The 19,825-nt window shown below is 37.0% G+C and overlaps 1 protein-coding gene across 1 annotated transcript in view; it reads left to right on the top strand.

Annotated features, from left to right (window-relative positions):
* Positions 1–19,825, top strand: part of BBS9 (Bardet-Biedl syndrome 9) — a 469,654-nt gene that overhangs the window by 229,087 nt on the left and 220,742 nt on the right. The window contains exons 17-18 of the mRNA XM_052638544.1: positions 1,102–1,197; positions 15,619–15,791. Of these exons, the coding sequence (XP_052494504.1) occupies positions 1,102–1,197; positions 15,619–15,791 (269 nt within the window). The remainder of the gene's footprint in view (positions 1–1,101; positions 1,198–15,618; positions 15,792–19,825) is intronic.

Here is a 19,825-nt window from a genome sequence, read left to right as displayed (position 1 = left end):
CTTAAGAACTTCTGCCACTTTGGCCTTTCCAGATTCCCAACTCTTATCACCTCCACTCAGAAAGAACACTGGGTTGCTCTTGGGCTCCCCTTCCATGTGATGTGGCTTGGAAATTTTCTCTAGGTGGTCAACTGGGGCAAACATAGGACTCATTTTGTTTCTTGTTTGTCAGAGATGACTGTTGTTCATTTGCTAATTTCTAATGTCTTGAAAAATGGTTTGGTTATTATTATTTGGTTATACCCATTTTTTAATTGTTTTTGATGGGAGGGTAAATTTGGCCCCAGTTTTCCAGGACTGATCATTTTGGCTAGAGTACTTCATTAATGGTGGTATATGCTTTTAGCAGTGGGTAAATAATATATTTGTCTCTTTTTTTGTGTGATTGTAATAGCTACTGATAGTCAATACTCAGATCTATTCATTCATTGGAAATTGAAAAATGATGGCTTTCAGGCTTTCTTCAATTTTTTAGCTGGTATATTTATGTACAAAAAATGTTTCCCTTATTTACCATTGATTATGTGGTACAGTTCAATAGGGTCATTAGGGTAAGTGCTTGATTCCTTGCCTTTGTTAGTGATTTTTAAAATGCTCAGTTGATTCTCTAGAATTCTTCAATAGTGAGCATTTGGCTTTTCTCTTTTGTTTTTATTGTAAATATGAACACATGCTTTTAAGTATATTTGATGTGTTTTACTCCACTGCAATTATTATCTTTTTCGATACTCAAATATTTTCATCTCTGGCCAGTGGTAGTCTCTTTAAGATGGCTCTTATGTCCTTTTCATATAGCTCTCTAGTCACTGATAGTTTTTTTCTGGTGTGACAGATATTCTAGGTTCATCTTGTGCATTTCCTGCCTCAGACCTAGAATGAACTAGTAGAAGAAAGGAAATTAAATGATTTTAGCATGTTCTTGTGAGGCAAAAATTTTAGCAATTGGAAGCAACTGTGGAAGTTAGTTAATATAGTCCACACATAGACTTCAGACTAGACTAGTGCCATAAAAAGTACTCATCATCAACTAAGCTTCCTATTGTAAATATTAAATGTTTGCCTTGTGGTTTTGTAAGGTGATGTTTTTTCTTTTCTTTGTAGGCTTTGCCAAGCAGTCAGAAGATGATCAGGTGAATGTAATGGGTTTTCGCTTCTTAGGAGGGTCCCAAGTTACACTTCTTGCTTCTAAAACCTCTCGTAAGTAAAGCCATGATATTATTGCTTTTGAAAACTTCTATTAAGAACACTACATTACAGATCATTACCACATCAAGGATTTCTATAATGGTGATGTTAGATATTGAAAACTAAGAGCCATTATATTAGTCATGAAGATAGGGTCCTGTTTTATTAGCGATACATAACTTTGGTTTTGGGGATGAGGAGGGTTTGAGAGAGGAATTTAAAGAACTGAAAAATCATGTTAATGTGTGGCAGAACCAATACAATATTGTAAAGTAATTAGCCTCCAATTAAAATAAATAAATTTAAATTAAAAAATAAAAAAACATTAAAAAAAATAACTGAAAAATGTTTTTGAGATAGGTATGTGGTAAACTAGATTTTAGGAGTTACTAGAAATTGGAGTTAATTTTTTTGTGTGTACATATTCTTCTAGCCTCCTTTTGGATATTGGCAAAGATGAAAGTGAATAACTTTTGTTGAGATTAATCTCAATAGAATGAAAAGTGGTAATTGTTTAGTCAAGTTTGAATTTCAGATAAATATTTGCTTTATTGATTTGTTTGCTTCCTATGAGAATAACTTGAAACTACTCAATGTACAACTGATTTCTGGTGTATGTAGATAATGAAGCTACTAAGCTCACTGGGTTTTATACCCTTTCTTGGAAATAAATTATTAAGAGAGGAAGTTTTAAACAAATTTTAGGTACACTAAAGATATCAGGAGAAATGAATACATATATATTATATATATTCATTCATTCACATATATATAAAGTCTGGCTGAGTACACTCCAGTTTTTAAAATTTCTGCCATTTGTACAATGACTTTTCACTTTCTACTTTATGCATTTGCAGTTTTAATTTTATTTTTTTATAATTAGAAAATATAGTAAAATGAGGATATACTCTTTTTGAAAAATAAAGATGCTAACAGCAGGAACATATACACATTCTTATGTTAGAAACTATAATGATGTCTCTGTCATAGCACCTTCTGGAATGTGTAGGTTGGTGACTAGTGAAATAGACTTGGAAACAACTAAAAATTAAAGAATAAGACACAAAAATCAAAGACAATTCTGAGAAGAATGAGAGAATTCTGTACTTTTCATGGTCTTTTTGTGATTGGTCATGATTGTCATCTTTACATTGGCATCAATTTGTTTTGATTAGTTTTAATCTTCAGTTAGATAATGGAATCATTTTCTAACATTTCTTTTGGTTAAACTGTTCTCTTTGGTTAAACTAAAAAAGCTGTTGCAAACATTTCTTTGGGAAATTGTACACATCTGTTTGATTCCAGTTGATGATGCTGTATGATGAATCTACAATTGAGACTATTTTAAAAAGGCATATTCTTTGTGCAAATGGGAATATTTATATCCTAATGCATTATATTTATTCCTTTTCAGATGAAATAACTCTTAGAACATTGTTTTTGCTTATAATTACTTTATCACTACCTAAATTTCACCAAATGTCCATGTCTATAATTGATTTATTGATATTTTCTTAATATATGACTGTGAAGTGAAGTGAAGTGAAGTGAGCTTGCTCAGTCCTGTCCGACTCTTTGCGACCCCATGGACTGTAGCCCACCAGGCTCTTCCATCCATGGGATTCTCCAGGCAAGGATACTGGAGTGGGTTGCCATTTCCTTCTCCAGAGGAACTTCCCGACCCAGGGATCGAACCCAGGTCTCCCACATTGCAGGCAGGTGCTTTACCCTGCGAGCCACTGGGGAAGCCCAGACTATGAATGCCTTGACAAAGCCACAGTACATAATGGAATTGGACAGGGCTATTTAAATAAAGAATCAAATGAACTGTAAACTGAGACCTGAAGAGTAGCCATTACAATTCTCTGATGGTTTTTTTCTTCAGTGATGCCCAGAATTCTACCTAGAGAAAGTCCCTGGGAGATGAAAGGCAAAAGATATGAAGAAAGTACTATTTTCTGGGCTTGAGGCAGATGTTGGTGCTCCCTACTGCTCTGTAAGAGTGTTCATCCCCAAAGAAGGAATGAAGTAATTTATATCCAATATGTGTTTGACATTTTTCTTTTTTATGAAAGGCATGTGGTCTTTCATCTCAAAATCTGGATGGATAGGAAAACCCAACAAATGGAGAGAACTTAGTATTTTTTCTCTAACAATCAGCCAGATGCTACGTGTACCATATATAGTTGTCATCAGATCTTGGATAGTATTTCATGTGCATTTTAAAACCTGCTTGATACTCAGCTGATCTTGGAGTGTGCCATGGGGTAATTTCAGTTCAGTTTGCCATGGACCAGCCAGAGTCGACAAGCGCAGGCAGCTCATTGTCTCAGGCATGCAGTCACAGTAGGTTTTTACTTCAGAAAGTAAAGACTCAATGTAATTAGAGTTTATTGTATGAATTCTGAAAAAAAAAACACAAAGCTTTAAAGATAAAAATATTTAAGAAGAAGACAGCAGCAAAACTGAAAATGATTTCCACAGACCTAAATTGAAAATAACACTGGTGATGGATATGTACATTACCTGGAAGATAGTAATAGATTTACATGTATATGCATGAGTCCAAATTCATCAAATTGTAAATATTAAACGTGTATTTTTTATATATCAATGATACTTCTATAAAGTTGTTAAAAATAACAAGTGGGTCACATTTTATGAGAAATATTTTTATAATCAGAATTATAAAATATTTCCACATGGAAGTCAGTTATTTAAACTGATTCAGTACAGTGGTATTTCAGAAGAAATATGCTGTTGTCTATAATTATATATTCCTGCCATGCCACTTTCTTAAGATCCAGATCCACATTGTTATTTATTACCTCACACAGCAAACACTACCACCTTACTCTATCTCTTCCTTCCTGTTCCTTTTGTCTCGATGCTTTTCTTGATCTTTCTTATATATCTAATTTTATCTTTTTCTTTACTATATCTATTTGTACCTTGCCTTGTTCCACTTGTCTCTTAAAGTGTTTAAAATATATTTTAAAGTTACTGAAGATTGAAGAATAAGATTAACATACAATTGATATGATACTAGCAGCGTAGAAATAAAAGGAAAGCATTTTCGTTCCAATTTTCAGAATGCTCTAAAGATCAAATCAAATCAGTTGTTTAGGAGATGCACAGCCTGATGCTGAGTCCAGGATGAAATTTCTCTTCTGAATATCACAAAACTAACTTCTTCAATAATGTCTCTATAGCTTATTTTTGTAGTTATAATTGTTATGTAATTATACTTTGAATAACAAATTTCATAGAGCTTTAAAAATAATGGTGAAACTCAGCTTACTAAATATAATTCTATATGAGTCCAAAGCAGTGCAGTCTAAGCTGCAGCTTCATCCAAGGGTAAACTTAGAGTATCTATTAGTAGCACTACATGTTTTTAGTAACTAGCATTTTCAGTAAGAATTGGACAGTTAAACTCAGTAATTCCGAAGTAAAGCATAGCTGAAAGGAGTTGTGGGTTTTGTTTTGAAATAAGCAATATTAGAGCATGTTATATTCTTGCCTGGATAATTCCATGGAAAGAGGAACCTGGTGGGCTACCGTCCATGGAGTCACAAAGAATCAGACACGACTAAGTAACTAACACTTTCACTTTTCACTTTCAGAACACGTTTAAATATCAGTTGAAATGAGTTAGTGGGAGAGGCTGATGATCAGGAAGTAGAAGGGCATCACAAAGCAATGAAGTCCTTTAGGAGAGAGGGGATGGGATACAGAACTTGGAAGGTGAGGAGAGCTGAAAGTTTACTGTGACAGGATGTAGATCTAGGGAGACTTTATAGATTTGTTGATGAAAAGATAGGGCAGCTTTGCTGATCTCTAAATTTGAAAAAAAAAAAAAAGTGTGACATTGGTGTCTTGGAGAATAAGAAAGCAAACTCATGAAATATAAGCAATGATGAGTTCCCATTAGAGTCTGAGATCCTGAATTTTAAAGTGAATCCAGTCATCCTTAGACAGTTTTGCCCAGCAGTGATTTGTTTATTGTTATCCAAGCAACTGCAGATAAAATGTTTTTATGAGAATAGTTATAATAATGAACTACCAAATCTAAGCCGAGAGAAATAAAGAGCAGAGAAAAGTGATACATGGTGAAAAATTAACAACTTCAATAGATCACATATCTTGATTGGGTTCAAGAAGTACTGGGAGTTATAGAGCGAGTAAACCAGAAGCACAAAAGCTGGTGGGACAGGGGAGCCTGGTGGGCTGCCGTCTATGGGCTCGCACAGAGTCGGACACGACTGAAGCGACTTAGCAGCAGCAGCAGCAGCAGAGAATGAGTGAGGTGTTGATGTCAGGAGTTCAGAGAGACTGCAGATTCTGATGACAGGCTCATCAAATAAGGTGTGACGTTTGGGGAGTGGGTTGTAAAGATGGAGAGAAAACCAATGGAGACAAAGATTTCTAGGAAATGAAATGTCTCAGTTGTGGATATTGGAGGAGCCTGTTCGATGTTAGCACAATGAATGAGAAAAAGAAATACATATGAACATATTATTGTGAAATTTTAGAACACTGAGGATCAGGGGCATATCTCCAAAGTTAGAAAGGAAAAAATAGTCACTCAAGGAAAATTAATCAAGAAGCCATTTAACTTTTCATCAAAATTATTAGATACTAGGTCAGTTCAGTTCAGTCACTTAGTCTTGTCTGACTCTTTGCGACCCTGTGGACTGCAGCACGCCAGGCTTCCCTGTCCATTGCCAACTCCCAGAGCTTGCTCAAACCCATGTCCATCGAGTCGGTGATGCCATCCAACCGTCTCATCTTCTCTTGTCTCCTTCTCCTCCCACCTTCAATCTTTCTCAGCATCAGGGTCTTTTCCAATAAGTCAGTTCTTTGCATCAGTTGGCCAGAGTATTGGAGCTTCAGCTTCAGCATCAGTCCTTCTGATGAATATTCAGGTCTTATTTCCTTTAAAATTGACTGGTTTGATCTCTTTGCAGTCCAAGGGACTCTTCAAGAGTCTTCTCCAACACAACAGTTCAAAAGCATCAATTTTTCGGTGCTCAGCTTAAGGTCCAACTCTCACATCCATACATGACTCCTGGGACAACCATAGCTTTGACTAGATGGACCTTTGTTGGAAAAGTAGTGTCTCTGCTTTTTAATATGCTGTCTAGGTTGGTCATAGCTTTTCTTCCAAGGAACAAGTGTCTTTTAATTTCATGGCTGCTGTCACAATCTGCAGTGATTTTAGAGCCTAAGAAAATAAAATCTCTCACTTTTTCCATTGTATCCACATCTATTTGCCATAAAGTGCTGGGATAGGATGCCATGATCTTAGTTTTTTTGAATGTTGAGTTTTAAGCCAACTTTTTTCATTCTCCTGTTTCACTTTCATCAAGAGGCTCTTTAGTTTCTCTTCGCTTTCTGCCACAAGGGTGGTGTCATCTGCGTATCTGAGGTTATTGATATTTATCCCGGCAATCTTGATTCCAGCCTTTGCTTCATCTAGCCTGGCTTTTCGCATGATGTACTTTGCATATAAGTTAAATAAACAAGGTGACAATATACACCCTTGATGTATCCTTTCCCAATTTGAAACCTAGAGGGTGATGGAAAAAATTTCCCTAAAATCTGAGAGAAATGATTTTCAACTTAGACTTCTGTACCATGTTAAACTGGTAATTAGCAATGAATGATGAGTAAATACATCTTCTTAGTGTCACGAGTAGCACTAAGCAATTGCAAATAGCAAATTTATGTTGCCTCAGGTAGGCCTTTGGAATATGGAAAGGATAACTAATAATGCTAAATATTTCAATATCTAGAAAGAGTGATTGAATTGAATCAGGTCAAGTTTAAAAGTCCTTTGCTTTTCCATTTTGATTATTTTGCTTTCAGATATAATGAAAGGATTGTAGTCATGTATGTGAATAAGGGTTGAACCTTGAAAAAGGCTTTCTTTTTGCATCTATCAAAAGAAAGCATATGTGATGTTGAACTGTGTTAAACAAAATATCTTCAGAAAAAAGAAAGTGAGAGTTTTGCTCTACTCCACCTGACTGGACTGTGCACCTTCGCTCATTTTCCACTCAGCAGATGTCTTTATAGCTAATACATCTCATGACTCTTGTGGAGCTCCTGGACTAGTTGGAGAAACAAACAGGTAGTGGACTGGTCACAGAACACCTGGTGTGCTTATGAAGAAGTGAAGTCAAGTGAAGTCGCTCCGTCGTGTCCGACTCTTTGCGACCCTGTAGCCCACCAGGCTCCTCCATCCATGGGATTTTCCAGGCAAGAATACTGGAGTGGGTTGCCATTTCCTTCTCCAGGGATCTTCCCGACCCAGGGATTGAACCCTGGTCTCCCACATTGCAGGCAGGTGCTTTAACACTTAAGCTGCTGCTGGATTCCAAAAGAATGAGGTTCCATAAGTGATTTTATTTGTGAAGGATCTTTTGGAATGAATAGAAGATTTTTAGGTGGCAGGCATTCCAGGAAGAAGAGAAGTTATCTTCAGATGCTTGATAAAGTGTGGGATTTTTGTTGTTGTCCTTGTTCAGTTGCTCAGTCATGTCCGACTCTGTGACCCCATGGACTGCAGCATGCCAGGCTTCCCTATCCTTCACCATCTCCTGGGGCTTGCTCAAACTCATGTGTGTTGAGTCGATGATGCCAGCTAACCATCCTGTCCTCCGTCATCCCCTTTTCCTCCTGCCGTCAATCTTTCCCGGCTTCAGGGTCTTTTCTAATGAGTTGGCTCTTTGTGTCAGGTGGCCAGAGTGTTGGAGCTTCAGCTTCAGCATCAGTGCTTCCAATGAATATTCAGGATTGCTTTCCTTTAGGGTTGACTGGTTTGATCTTCTTGCAGTCCAAGGGACTCTCAAGAGTCTTCTCCAATACTACAGTTCAAAAGCATCTGAAAGTTCATGGAGTAGGTACTCTGTGATAGTCCTTTAATGAAGCCTCCAAATATAAGGACAAGTGTTATATTAAAGCCTCCTCAGATAGCGCTAGTGCTAAAGAGCGTTCCTGCCAATGCAGGAGATACCTGAGACAAGGTTGGATCCCTGGGTCGGGAAGATTCCCTGGAGAGGGGCATGGCAACCCACTGCAGTATTCTTGCCTGGAGAATCCCATGGACAGAGAAGCCTGGAGGGCTACAGGTCATAAGGTCACAAAGAGTCAGACATGACTGAAGCAACTTAGCACACATGCAGGTCATGAGAAAATCTAAACTCACCTGATATGCACCTCCTACTGCTGTCATTGCTTTAATGTGTACAGTGATTCATCAGTATAATATTGTATTCATATTTATCTTAGAATTTCTTAGCAGTGTTATTGAGGGACAATGGGAATATTATATAAATACACTTAGAAAAAAGCCTTTTGAAAATTAAATTTAGAGAAACCATAGTTTGTATTAATATTGAAGAGGTTGTATATTTAGAATATTACACTAATATCTACTGATATTATTTATATTATTTCTTCCAACTTTTGATTTAAAAAGCATTCATCTGCTTTTCTATTTCACATTTTAAAATTTCCAGGATAGCATAAACTATATTGATGCTTTGTTTATGATGTGAATGCAAACATTATTTATATTGATGAACTTCAGATGTTCTGACATGAATTGAGACTGACGTTATGCATTTTTGTGCCCTGCTTAGTTAAATATATTATTTTCTCCATTTGTAGTAGGGTGAAATGGCAATTGACTGGGTTCCAATCCTTTAAATTTATTTAATTTGGAAGCTGAAATGGTTATTTCCACTGAGCTGCTGTTGCAAGATGCAAAGGAAAAGAGACAAAAAATTAATTGAATGTTCATTTTGGAAGCTATTTTAATTACCAATATTGTAAGGATGTATTTTAGAATACAACTTTTTTCTTTCATGCTATATTGTCAATAGAGATTTTCATTTCTCCTTTCTGTGAACTGTATACTCTGGAAAATCTCCTGGGCAATGTTAAGTATCTTGGACTACTAGTGCCAAGAAAATGCTTAATAGTGAAAATAATGCCTTATAAATCTTCGACTCTTTGATTCTTGTTGATTTTTGGTAATCTGAAAAAATTCAACTTGCAGATACCATGTTTATATTTTTAAATCCCCCAGTCCCATGGTAATTTTTAACATTTTGACACATTTTTCCCCCTGTATATGCTGATGAATAAGAAAATAATTGAAGCCTGAATTTGAAAGTTACAGAAAATATCAGACCTATTTAAATGTTTATTATTATGAATTTTACATTTTTCTTGTTTAATGATGTTCATGTATTCATAGCAGAGTACTATTTTAGTCCATTTGGGTGTTATTTTAAAAAAATACCATAGACTGGGTAGCTTTTACATAACAGAAATTTATTTCTAATAGCTCTGGAGGCCAGGAAGTCCAAGATCAGGGCACTAGTAGATTTGGTTTCTGGTGAGGACCTGCTTCCTGGTTCACAGATGTCTGGCTTTTCAGTGTGTCATGTGGCAGAAAGGGTAGGAGTGATTCTGAGGTCTCTTTTTTATAACAGTGCTGATCTCATTCATGAGGACTCCTTCCCCATGACATAATCTCCTCCCCAAGGCCCCATCTCCAGATCTTATCACAGTGGATATCATGACTAAACATATGTATTTTGGGGTGACGCAAGTGTTCAGGCTATAGCAAATGAAATAAAGAATTTTATTTATATTTAAGTTTTCCGGTGAGCTTTAGATTTTTTAACTTGTTTTATTCTATACTTTTTGTATCAAAATTTTAATTTTTACAACCAATATGTTTTTACTATCTAATTTTTCTTGATCTAAATTTTAAAATATAGGTACTTTGCTGGTGATTCAGTGATTAAGACTCTGGACTTACAGTGCAAGGGGTGTGGGTTTTATCCCTGGTGGGGAACTAAGATCTTACGTGTATTGTGGCCAAAAAAATAATAATACAAAGATAAATTACACTTGTGTAAATCTTTTCCCTATAACATTATAGTTGATCTTCATACTGGCCTTGTGAGCTATGCTTTATTTTCCCGTTTGTGTGGATGAAGAAACTGATGGTTGGATGATTTATTTGTACTGAAGTCATAGATTAAAATATTTACTACATTTTAAGTTTTGCTTAGGGAGAAGAGCTGAGAAACGAGATTTCCTTCATAATGTGATGCCCTTAATTGTTTATATATGGCACCACTATGTTGGATCATGGTTATAATGTCCTTAACTATGAGTCTATTTTTGTCCCTTTTCAATTCCTTTTCTACTTGACAGCTTTTATAATAAAAACAAAGAAACAGACAATTACAAATTTTATCATGCCTCTCTCCAGCTTAAGATCTTTTGTGTTGATAATAATATCAAAACTTTTACTAACCCTTATAGGTCTCCCTGTATGTTCTGGCCTGGCCTGATATCCATCTTCATCTTTGGGCACTTTTCCTTACTATGACCTTCTCTCAGTTCTTGGTACATCTCTGACTTTTTCTCCCATAAAGTCTTTGAACTTGCCAATCCCTCTACCTGGGCTGTTCTTTCCATCTTAAGCTCCAAGCTTTATGCACAAAATGATTAGGAGTATGAAGTCTAGAACCAGATTAATAATTTAAATCCCTGCTCTGGTTTAGATTTCATTTGAATGACTTTGAAAAAATTACAGTGCCTGTTTTTTCCATCTACAGAAATGGAAATAAAATAGTGCAATTATACTATATAAGAATCAAATGAGATAATTCCTAAAAAGCATGAAGCAATTTCCTGGTACACTGTAAGTGCTAGGTAAATTTTAGCAGCTAGTATTATTTAGCTGCTGTGTTTTATGAAATAATAAAAAGACTGTTTTCCCATTAGTCTTTATCATAGCACCCTTTTAATCTGCATCAGAGTCCTTTCATAACTTGTAATTATTTGTTATTTATTTGCTTATTTTCTACCCTTCTCACTAGGATGAGGGCCAGGACCAGTATGTGTTCTTCCCGATTGTTTCCCCAGCACTCACTGCTTAATACCTTTTGAATTGAATGAGTAGGTGCAGAGTTACTTAGAATCTTCTTTTTTTAATGGCTTTTATTTTTTATTTTATTTTTTTTCATTTTTTGGGGGGGGTTACTTTTTTTAATGTAAATTTATTTATTTTAATTGGAGGTTAATTACTTTACAATATTATATTGGTTTTGCCATACATCAGCATGAATCCACCACAGGTATACACATGTTCCCCATCCTGAACCCCCCTCCCTCTTCCCTCCCCGTACCATCCCTCTGGGTCGATAGTGAAAATGATCTAAAATCTTGAAATCAAAATGGAATCACAGATAAATAGCTTGGAGAAAAGGATTGAGGAGATGCAAGAAAGGTTTAACAAGGACCTAGAAGATATAAAAAAGAGTCAATATATAATGAATAATACTTAGAATCTTTTTAAGACTATCAAATAAAGATTGTCTTGCTTTACCGCTACTTTGTAAAGGGAATTGTGTTTCATTTCTTTCATTTGTCCCTTGCCTTTTGAATCTATTGTCCAGGACTTCCGTCTGTTACTTTAGAAAGTGGAAGTCTTTGCCCAGTATGGGGGATTGAGATGGGTCGCCTAGAGAGTTCATCAGCCTCTGTTCAGATAATTCAAATCTTGATGAAAGATAAAGGGAAATGTTTAGATTTGCCTGCATTTCATTTTGTCATATTAGGGGGTTTGTTGTCTTGCAGGAGTGAGAAAGGAGCTGCAGCTGTGGGCAGCAGAAATAAGATACTTTGTCTCTCCTGGGGAAGCTTTTGGGCCCACTGCCTTTCTTGGCTTGCTCACAACATCCCCTGCTCTCCTTAATGAAACACCCATGCCCACTGTAAACTGTGAATGGGAACCAAATCCCACAGTTCCTAGGAGGTGTCAGGATAGGTGTCAGTTGGATCTGTCTTTCCCCATCATCAGCTCAGCCCCAGGACAGCTGAATTTGGAGGTACTTGTTGGCATTTGGCTGAGAATCCTCTCCACATTTCCTCCAGTTGTAAATGCTAATAAAATGTTTTACTTTTAAATAAAATTTAACTAATAAAACTAACCTTTGATAGAGATGTTTAGTGCATTTCTTTTAAGATTTTTAAGTTGTGACACATTTGTATCAAAAAATTACAGTTGAATGGACACATCTCTCCTGGTGTTGGCACAGGCCACTCTGGAGGACAACTTGCTTACCATCCAGTCTGTGGCTTTGCAGATGCTGCCCTGCATCTGGCAGGGTAGGCTCAGTCAAGTATGGCAGTGCCAGCGTATGTGCCCACTCCTGCTATCATATTCATGTCTGTTGCTCCAGTAGTCATGACTGCATCTCACCATCTGTTCTCTTGGGCCTGCATCTCTGCAGCATGGAACTGCATCACCTACATCTGCTACGTCCAGCGAAGACTGGGCAGCAGAATGTAAAGTTTGTGTTTGGGGAGATCACAAAGCTGTAAAAGGAGATGTAACTGGCTCAGCTCAGTGTTGTCTTCTAGAAGGCCAAGGGCATTCCCCGCGCCTGGATGGGGGCTCTGGGCTGGAGCAAGATACCTGCCCCAAGATGGGCAGACACAGAGAAAGACAAGGTCCTGAGCCAGCCCTGAGCCAGAAGCTACCTTTCTACCTAAGAAGGACAAATGTCTGAGACCTGGAGGCAGCACTAAGTTGCCCAATATGTGCCTCAGGATGCATAGAGGGACAGATTGGTCTGTAACTCCAGAGATGGCCTATCTTCTTCCTCACTGAGTTCTACAACTCCCAAGGAGACTTTTAAGAAAGTACCAATCACCAAGGAGCTCAGAGCCTTAAACACTTCCCAGGGCAGCCAACTCTGTTAATATCTATAATTATTAAACAGTTCTTACTGTGCCTTCTTCCCTTTGCTGCTCCCTTGTTATTGCCTAATTCTTCTGCTATGTAATAGGCCTTCATATACTTGAAAATAGTTGTATATCCCTTGGGGAAAGCTCTGATATTTCCGTGGCAAAATCAACCTTAATGGGGTATCCCTGAGTCTCCTGAGTCAGTGATGGTGGAAACCTTGTTCATTCTTCCGCCATCACTCCATCTTTCAAGATCTACAGTGAACTTCTTGAAGGGAGAGGCTCTTGCTTTATTCACAATTTTATCTCCAGCATCTTGAACTGACTTATACAAATGAACAGAAGAGAGAATAAATATCAGTCTGGGTTTTCTGTGTTGGACCCCAAGCTTGACTTAGGTAAGACCCCAGATTTAGAGGATTCTAATGCTAGCATACTTTGTCATTAGCATTCTCCCTTCTACCTGTCTACTCACCCCCCTCCATAATTGTACTCTGGTTTTCTTCTAAAGCATTAAACCTTCAGCAACAATTACCAAGAAAGGTAAAATTCGTCATTTCTGACCTTGGCCCTACTGTCTTTGATGGGGAAAAATGAAAAGACATCTGATCAGCACCATGGGCAGAAGCCAACATCCAGAATAAGACTGGAGTGAAAGGAACGTGGGAAAGGTTCAAGGGGAATGATATGACAGCAGAGAAGACCAGAGTGTTTGCATGTTCCATGGCAGGAATACTCAGTTTATTTTATTCCTTATGTAATTAAAAAGAGTACAACTGGGGGAATGAGAGCAGATATATTCTTGGATTCTGGTTGAGGATGACAAAGTTAAAAACCAATTTAAAGTTGTAATATATTTATAGTACCATGGGAAGTATAAATAACTAGTTTACATACATGTATCATAGTACCTTAGGTTCTTTAAGCAAAAAGACTGAGTTAATTTTTATACTCCCAAGATTTATTTCTCTGTGAAACATAATAGATGTTCAATAGGATAGGTGACTTCGATCCCAAGAAGTGTATGGTCTCTTTGAAGAGACCAAATATGATTATATGGAAAGTTAAATAAGAATATGTGGTTGTATGCAGTTAAGTAAACAGTAAACTGTAGATATTCTCTGTATAAATTCAGAGACATGCAATGTTGTGAAGTGGTTAAGACTGATAGATAATCTTTGGATTAATAGCTGGAGTTCCAATCCCTGCTCTGTTACTAACTGGCTAGATGACCTTGCAGATTATTTAAACTCTTCTGTAGCTAGATTTATTCTTCTGTAAAATGGGGATAACAGTATTTCCCCTATTGGGTGATTGAGATTTAAGCAAGAGAGTGAATGTGAAGTGCTTTAGATAGTGCCTGGTACATATAAGGCTGCTACATGTTAGTCAGTCAGTCGTGTCTAACTCATTGCAACTCCATGAACTGTAGCCCACCAGGCTCCTCTGTCCATGGAATTCTCTAGGTAAGAATACTAGAATGGGTAGCCATTCCTTTCTCCAGGCAATCTTTTGTCTCAAAGGTTGAACCCTGGTCTCCTGCATTGCAGGCAGATTCTTTACCATCTGAGTCACTGGGGAAGCCCAATGCTGCTATCGGTGGTAGAGAAATAAAGTTTTCTTGGGGTAGTTGAGATTGAAGCCAAATCCTAAAGAATAGGTCGAGTTTAGACAATTGGAAAGAAGGATATTTATCATAAATTCTAGCTCTGACATTTAATTTACTTTGTGAGCTTTGGCAAGTCTCTGAGATTCTCTGTGCCTGGTTTTCTTTTTTGTAGGAGAAAGAGTTGTTACAATTTTGGTGCTTGATGCGTAGTTGGTGCTCAACATATAATAGTTGCTCTTATCATAGGTGTAGTTATTGTCACTGCTGTCATCATCAGCATCATCAGGGTAGGAGGCAAGAATTTGGCTCTCTGAGCTGAGGTTTCAGGGAATGGAGGGAACCAAGATTTATATTTGGGGAAGGGTCTTATTGCAAAATCTCTCTTCAAATGAAAGAACTACTAGAAAAATAGAAAGCTTTGATTATGATAACAGGGGTTTAAACTGGCTGCTGTGGCCAGGATGTGGGGCTTTCTGTAGAATAAATTTTATTTCATATCAATTTTCTGAAACAGATAATGATACCAGGTATACTTTTGCAATGGCTGTTTTCTTACCTTTTTTGTTTTGTTTCTTTGTTTTCTTACTTTTTGAGTAAAGCTTTTTTTTGGAAGGATCTAATTTTTTTGTTTTTACTTTACTGAAACCTATCATAAGATACATAGTTAAAGGGACCATACTCTGCAGCTTGGCACTGTGATCACATACCTTTGGAGTGAAATTTGAAAATGTTAAGTTATTGATGCAGAAAGTCACAATAAGGTCATAAAATTATTCTTATTAAGCCAAAAATTAAATGAAATCTTTGTCCTTTCATTTTGGTGTTCATGTCAGAGTTAGTGATAATTCATGGCATCACCGACTCAATGGACATAAGTTTGAGCAAACTTTGGGAAATAGAGAAGACGGGGGAGTTTGGCATGCTGCAGTCCATGGGATCACAAAGAGTGAGACACGACTCAGCGACTGAACAACAGCAATATGTTATTTCAGCTAGTAATTGTGTTAATAAGCCTTTTGCTTAATTGTTTTTCTCTTTAGAACGATACCGCATTCAGAGTGAACAATTTGAGGATCTTTGGCTTATAACAAATGAGCTTATCATCCGCCTTCAAGAATATTTTGAAAAACAGGGAATCAAAGATTTCACATGTTCTTTCTCTGGATCTGTGCCCCTTGAAGAATATTTTGAGTTGATTGATCATCATTTTGAGGTGTGTATAATCATAACCCATATCATCTATAGTTTTTCAGTATATGAAAGAGAAGGGGATTCTGTAGAGGTAAGAATTCTAGTATACATGCCATTAGGCAGTACACTAAGTTGTTATTCTTATGTGGGTGGTGGGGTTGTGAATCTTTTCCTGCCCTCTTGCCCAATTTGTGATCAATTGAAGACTTTTACAGAGAGGCTGCCTGGAGCTAAGCATGTGGTCTGGCCTCAGAACAGAGCTGGTTTAATTCTCCCACATGGGGATTTAACCTTTGACCCCAATAACCCAGTGCTAAAACTATTTGAGCTTATCGGCAGCCATTTGGCTAACTAATTCTAGCAGGCCATAAATGAGGTGTGATTATAAAGTAAAGTGATTTTTCTTTTTCATTTTTAACAAGCACACCAGAACTTCTGCATCTGAATGAGGGTTAATCACGTAAAATATTCTCAAGTATCTGGCACAGTAGGTGCTTGGTAAATGCTGAAGGATTAAATATCTAAATCAGTGAGATATGCTACTGACTTTGTTGCCTGGATATGTTTGCACTTCTTCTTTGGAATTATCTTCAGAGCCTGTGTTACATTTTCTTGAGTATCTTCAGAGTGTCAAATCTTCATCCTTTGAAAATTGATTTGATATTTGAAAATAGTCAAGATTAATGTTTTTCTGAAAACAGTTATACAATGACAGTCATTGTTTTAAGTCCCATGTGTTTAAAAAAAGAATTCACCAAGTTTTACTTACTTATTTGCCTGTAAGTAGATCCTATAGGGAATTACAAAGAGGAATTTCAAAAAGATTTTGAAAATTATTTAAGGAAGCATTGGTTCCCTAGAATGGCTACTTTTTAAGGAATCCATAGGTTTTTGCATCTCTGTAAACTGGTATGTGTGTGCAAGCATGTATGTGTGTATTGTAGAGAGAGAGGAAGGGAGAGAATATGTTATGTAAATTGTCAGTCACATGAACATTCTACTTAATGTTCAGTTCCCTGAACATTCTGAGAGCATTGAACATTCTAAGAGCATTTAACCTATAAATAAAGACTTCTTTGAATACAATGTCACCATAAAGGGAAATTTTCAGTGAGTACAGTCCAATTGCAGATAATACCACATTATCAAATAAATTAATTTGGGTTTTCTCTCATCTATGCTGATAATATTGTATAGGATAATATACTTTGACCAAATTGTGGTACCAAAAGCCAATAGTTTGGGAAATAACATATAGGTACTCTTGAGCATTGAGAACCTTTGCAATTCTCTAGGATATATCTGAAGAAATTCCTGCCTAACTATGTGAAACTGAGGTCCAATGACTTACAGAAGAGAGTCCATAGAAAGACTATACTAATTTAATATTTGTAACATTTAAAATTGAAAACATTAGTTTCTAATTGACTGTATTTGACATATAGTCCATGTCCCTCCTGTCCTATATTTGGTTGGCTAGTTAATCCTTGCAGTTTCTACATCAGGGACATTTCTTTTCTGGGGTGGGACTTAGGGAATATGGTCAACTATATACACTTTTACTTGTTAAACAAGTTAAACAGGGCATGCTTATACTTCCTTTACTCTCTGGCCCCACTCTCTACCTTTTTAAATACAACTTTCAACTTTAAATAAAGGTGGCTTTTGGACTCCAAGTGTCCTTTAGCATAAGCTCCATGAAAACAGGAACTTTTGTCTGTTTATTCATTGTTGAAATTCCTAGTGCCTAGAACATTGCTTGGCACTAAGATCCATACATAATTGTTACGTGTTAAAATTCTAATATGTGAAAACATTTCAATCACTGCTGTTTGGTTACATATACAGACACCTGGCTGATGTCTCAATATTGAAGATATATTTTTTATTTCATGAATTGAGGAAATAAAATATTACAGCAGGATGTCATACAATTAAAAGTGAATTATTGATAACTTTGGTCTCTGATTCCTCTGCCTTTTCTAAAGCTGGCTTGAAAATCTTGAAGTTCACGGTTCACGTTTTGCTGAAACCTGCCTTGGAGAATTTTGAGCGTTAATTTACTAGCCTGTGAGATGAGTACAGTTGTGTGGTAGTTTGGGCAATCTTTGGTACTGTCTTTCTTTCTGCTGGATCTATGAAAAAACAAGAGAGTTCCAGGAAAACATCTTTTTCTGCTTTATTGACTATGCCAAAGCCTTTGACTGTGTGGATCACAACAAACTGTGGAAAATTCTGAAAGAGATGGGAATACCAGACCACCTAACCTGCCTCTTGAGAAACCTGTATGCAGGTCAGGAAGCAACAGTTAGAACTGGACATGGAACAGCAGACTGATTCCGAATAGGAAAAGGAGTACGTCAGAGCTGTATATTGTCACCCTGCTTATTTAACTTCTATGCAGAGTACATCATGAGAAACGCTTGACTGGAAGAAACACAAGCTGGAATCAAGATTGCCGGGAGAAATATCAATAACCTCAGATATGCAGATGCCACCACCCTTATGGCAGAAGTGAAGAGGAACTAAAAAGCCTCTTGATGAAAGTGAAAGAGGAGAGTCAAGAAGTTGGCTTAAAGCTCAACCTTCAGAAAATGAAGATCATGGCATCCGGTCCCATCACTTCATGGGAAATAGATGGGGAAACAGTGTCAGGCTTTACTTTTTTGGCTCTAAAATCACTGCAGATGGTGATTGCAGCCATGAAATTAAAAGATGCTTACTCCTTGGAATGAAAGTTATGACCAATCTAGATAGCATATTGAAAAACAGAGACATTACTTTGCCAATAAGGTCCATCTAGTCAAGGCTATGGTTTTTCCAGTGGTCATAATGGATGTGAGAGTTGGACTGTGAAGAAAGTTGAATGCCGAAGAACTGATGCTTTCGCACTGTGGTGTTGGAGAAGACTCTTGAGAGTCCCTTGGACTGCAAGAAGATACAGCCAGTCCATTCTAAAGGAGATCAGTCCTGGGTGTTCATTGGAAGGACTGATGCTGAAGCTGAAACTCCAATACTTTGGCCTCCTCATGTGAAGATTGACTCATTGGAAAAGACTTTGTGCTGGGAGGGATTGGGGGCAGGAGGAGAAGGGGACGACAGAGGATGAGATGGCTGGATGGCATCACCGACTTGATGGACGTGAGTTTGGATAAACTCCGGGAGTTGGTGATGGACAGGGAGGCCTGGCGTGCTGCAATTCATGGGGTCGCAAAGAGTCGGACACCACTGAGCGACTGAACTGAACTGAACTGAACTGTTGATAACTTTTGCAATATTCTTCTTAAAAAATTAGTTGTTACATCACTTTAAATTTTGATAATGAATTTTTTTTCCCTTCAGGAGAATATTCTTTGATACAGCTACTTAAGTGCTTCTTAAGTGCCGAAACTGGGGTTAAAGGAGGGTAATAAAATTCCAAGTCTTTCTCTCACTGTTTGCAGATGACGTGATCGTCTGCATAGAAAACCGTAAAGACTCCACCAGAAAATTAATAGAGCTAACCAATGAATATAGTAATGTTGCAAGATATAAAATTAACACACAGAAATCCCTTGCATTCCTATACAGTAACAATGAGAAAACAGAATTTAAGGAAACAATTCCATTCACCATTACAACAAAAAGAATAAAATACTTAAGAATAAATCTACCTAAAGAAACAAAAGACCTATATATATATAAAACTATAAAACACTGATGGTAGAAATCAAAGATGACAAAATAGATGGAGAAATATACCATGGTCATGGATCAGAAGAATCAATATAGTGCAAATGAGTATACTACCCAAAGCAATCTATAGATTCAGTGCAATCCCTATCAAGCTACCAAAGGTATTTTTCACAGAACTAGAACAAATAATTTCACAATCTGTATGGAAATACAAAAAACCTCGAATAGCCAAAGCAATCTTGAGAAAGAAGAATGGAACTGGAGGAATCAATCTGCCTGACTGCAGACTATACTACAAAGCTACTGTCATCAAGGCAGTATGGTACTGGCACAATGACAGAAATATAAATCAATGGAACAAAATACAAAGCCCAGAGATAA

This window comes from Budorcas taxicolor, chromosome 4 (assembly GCF_023091745.1).
Source record: "Budorcas taxicolor isolate Tak-1 chromosome 4, Takin1.1, whole genome shotgun sequence".
Classification (NCBI taxonomy): Eukaryota; Metazoa; Chordata; class Mammalia; order Artiodactyla; family Bovidae; genus Budorcas; species Budorcas taxicolor.
The sequence above is the reverse complement of the archived record's forward strand: the minus strand, read 5'-3'. Positions and strand labels throughout refer to the sequence as shown.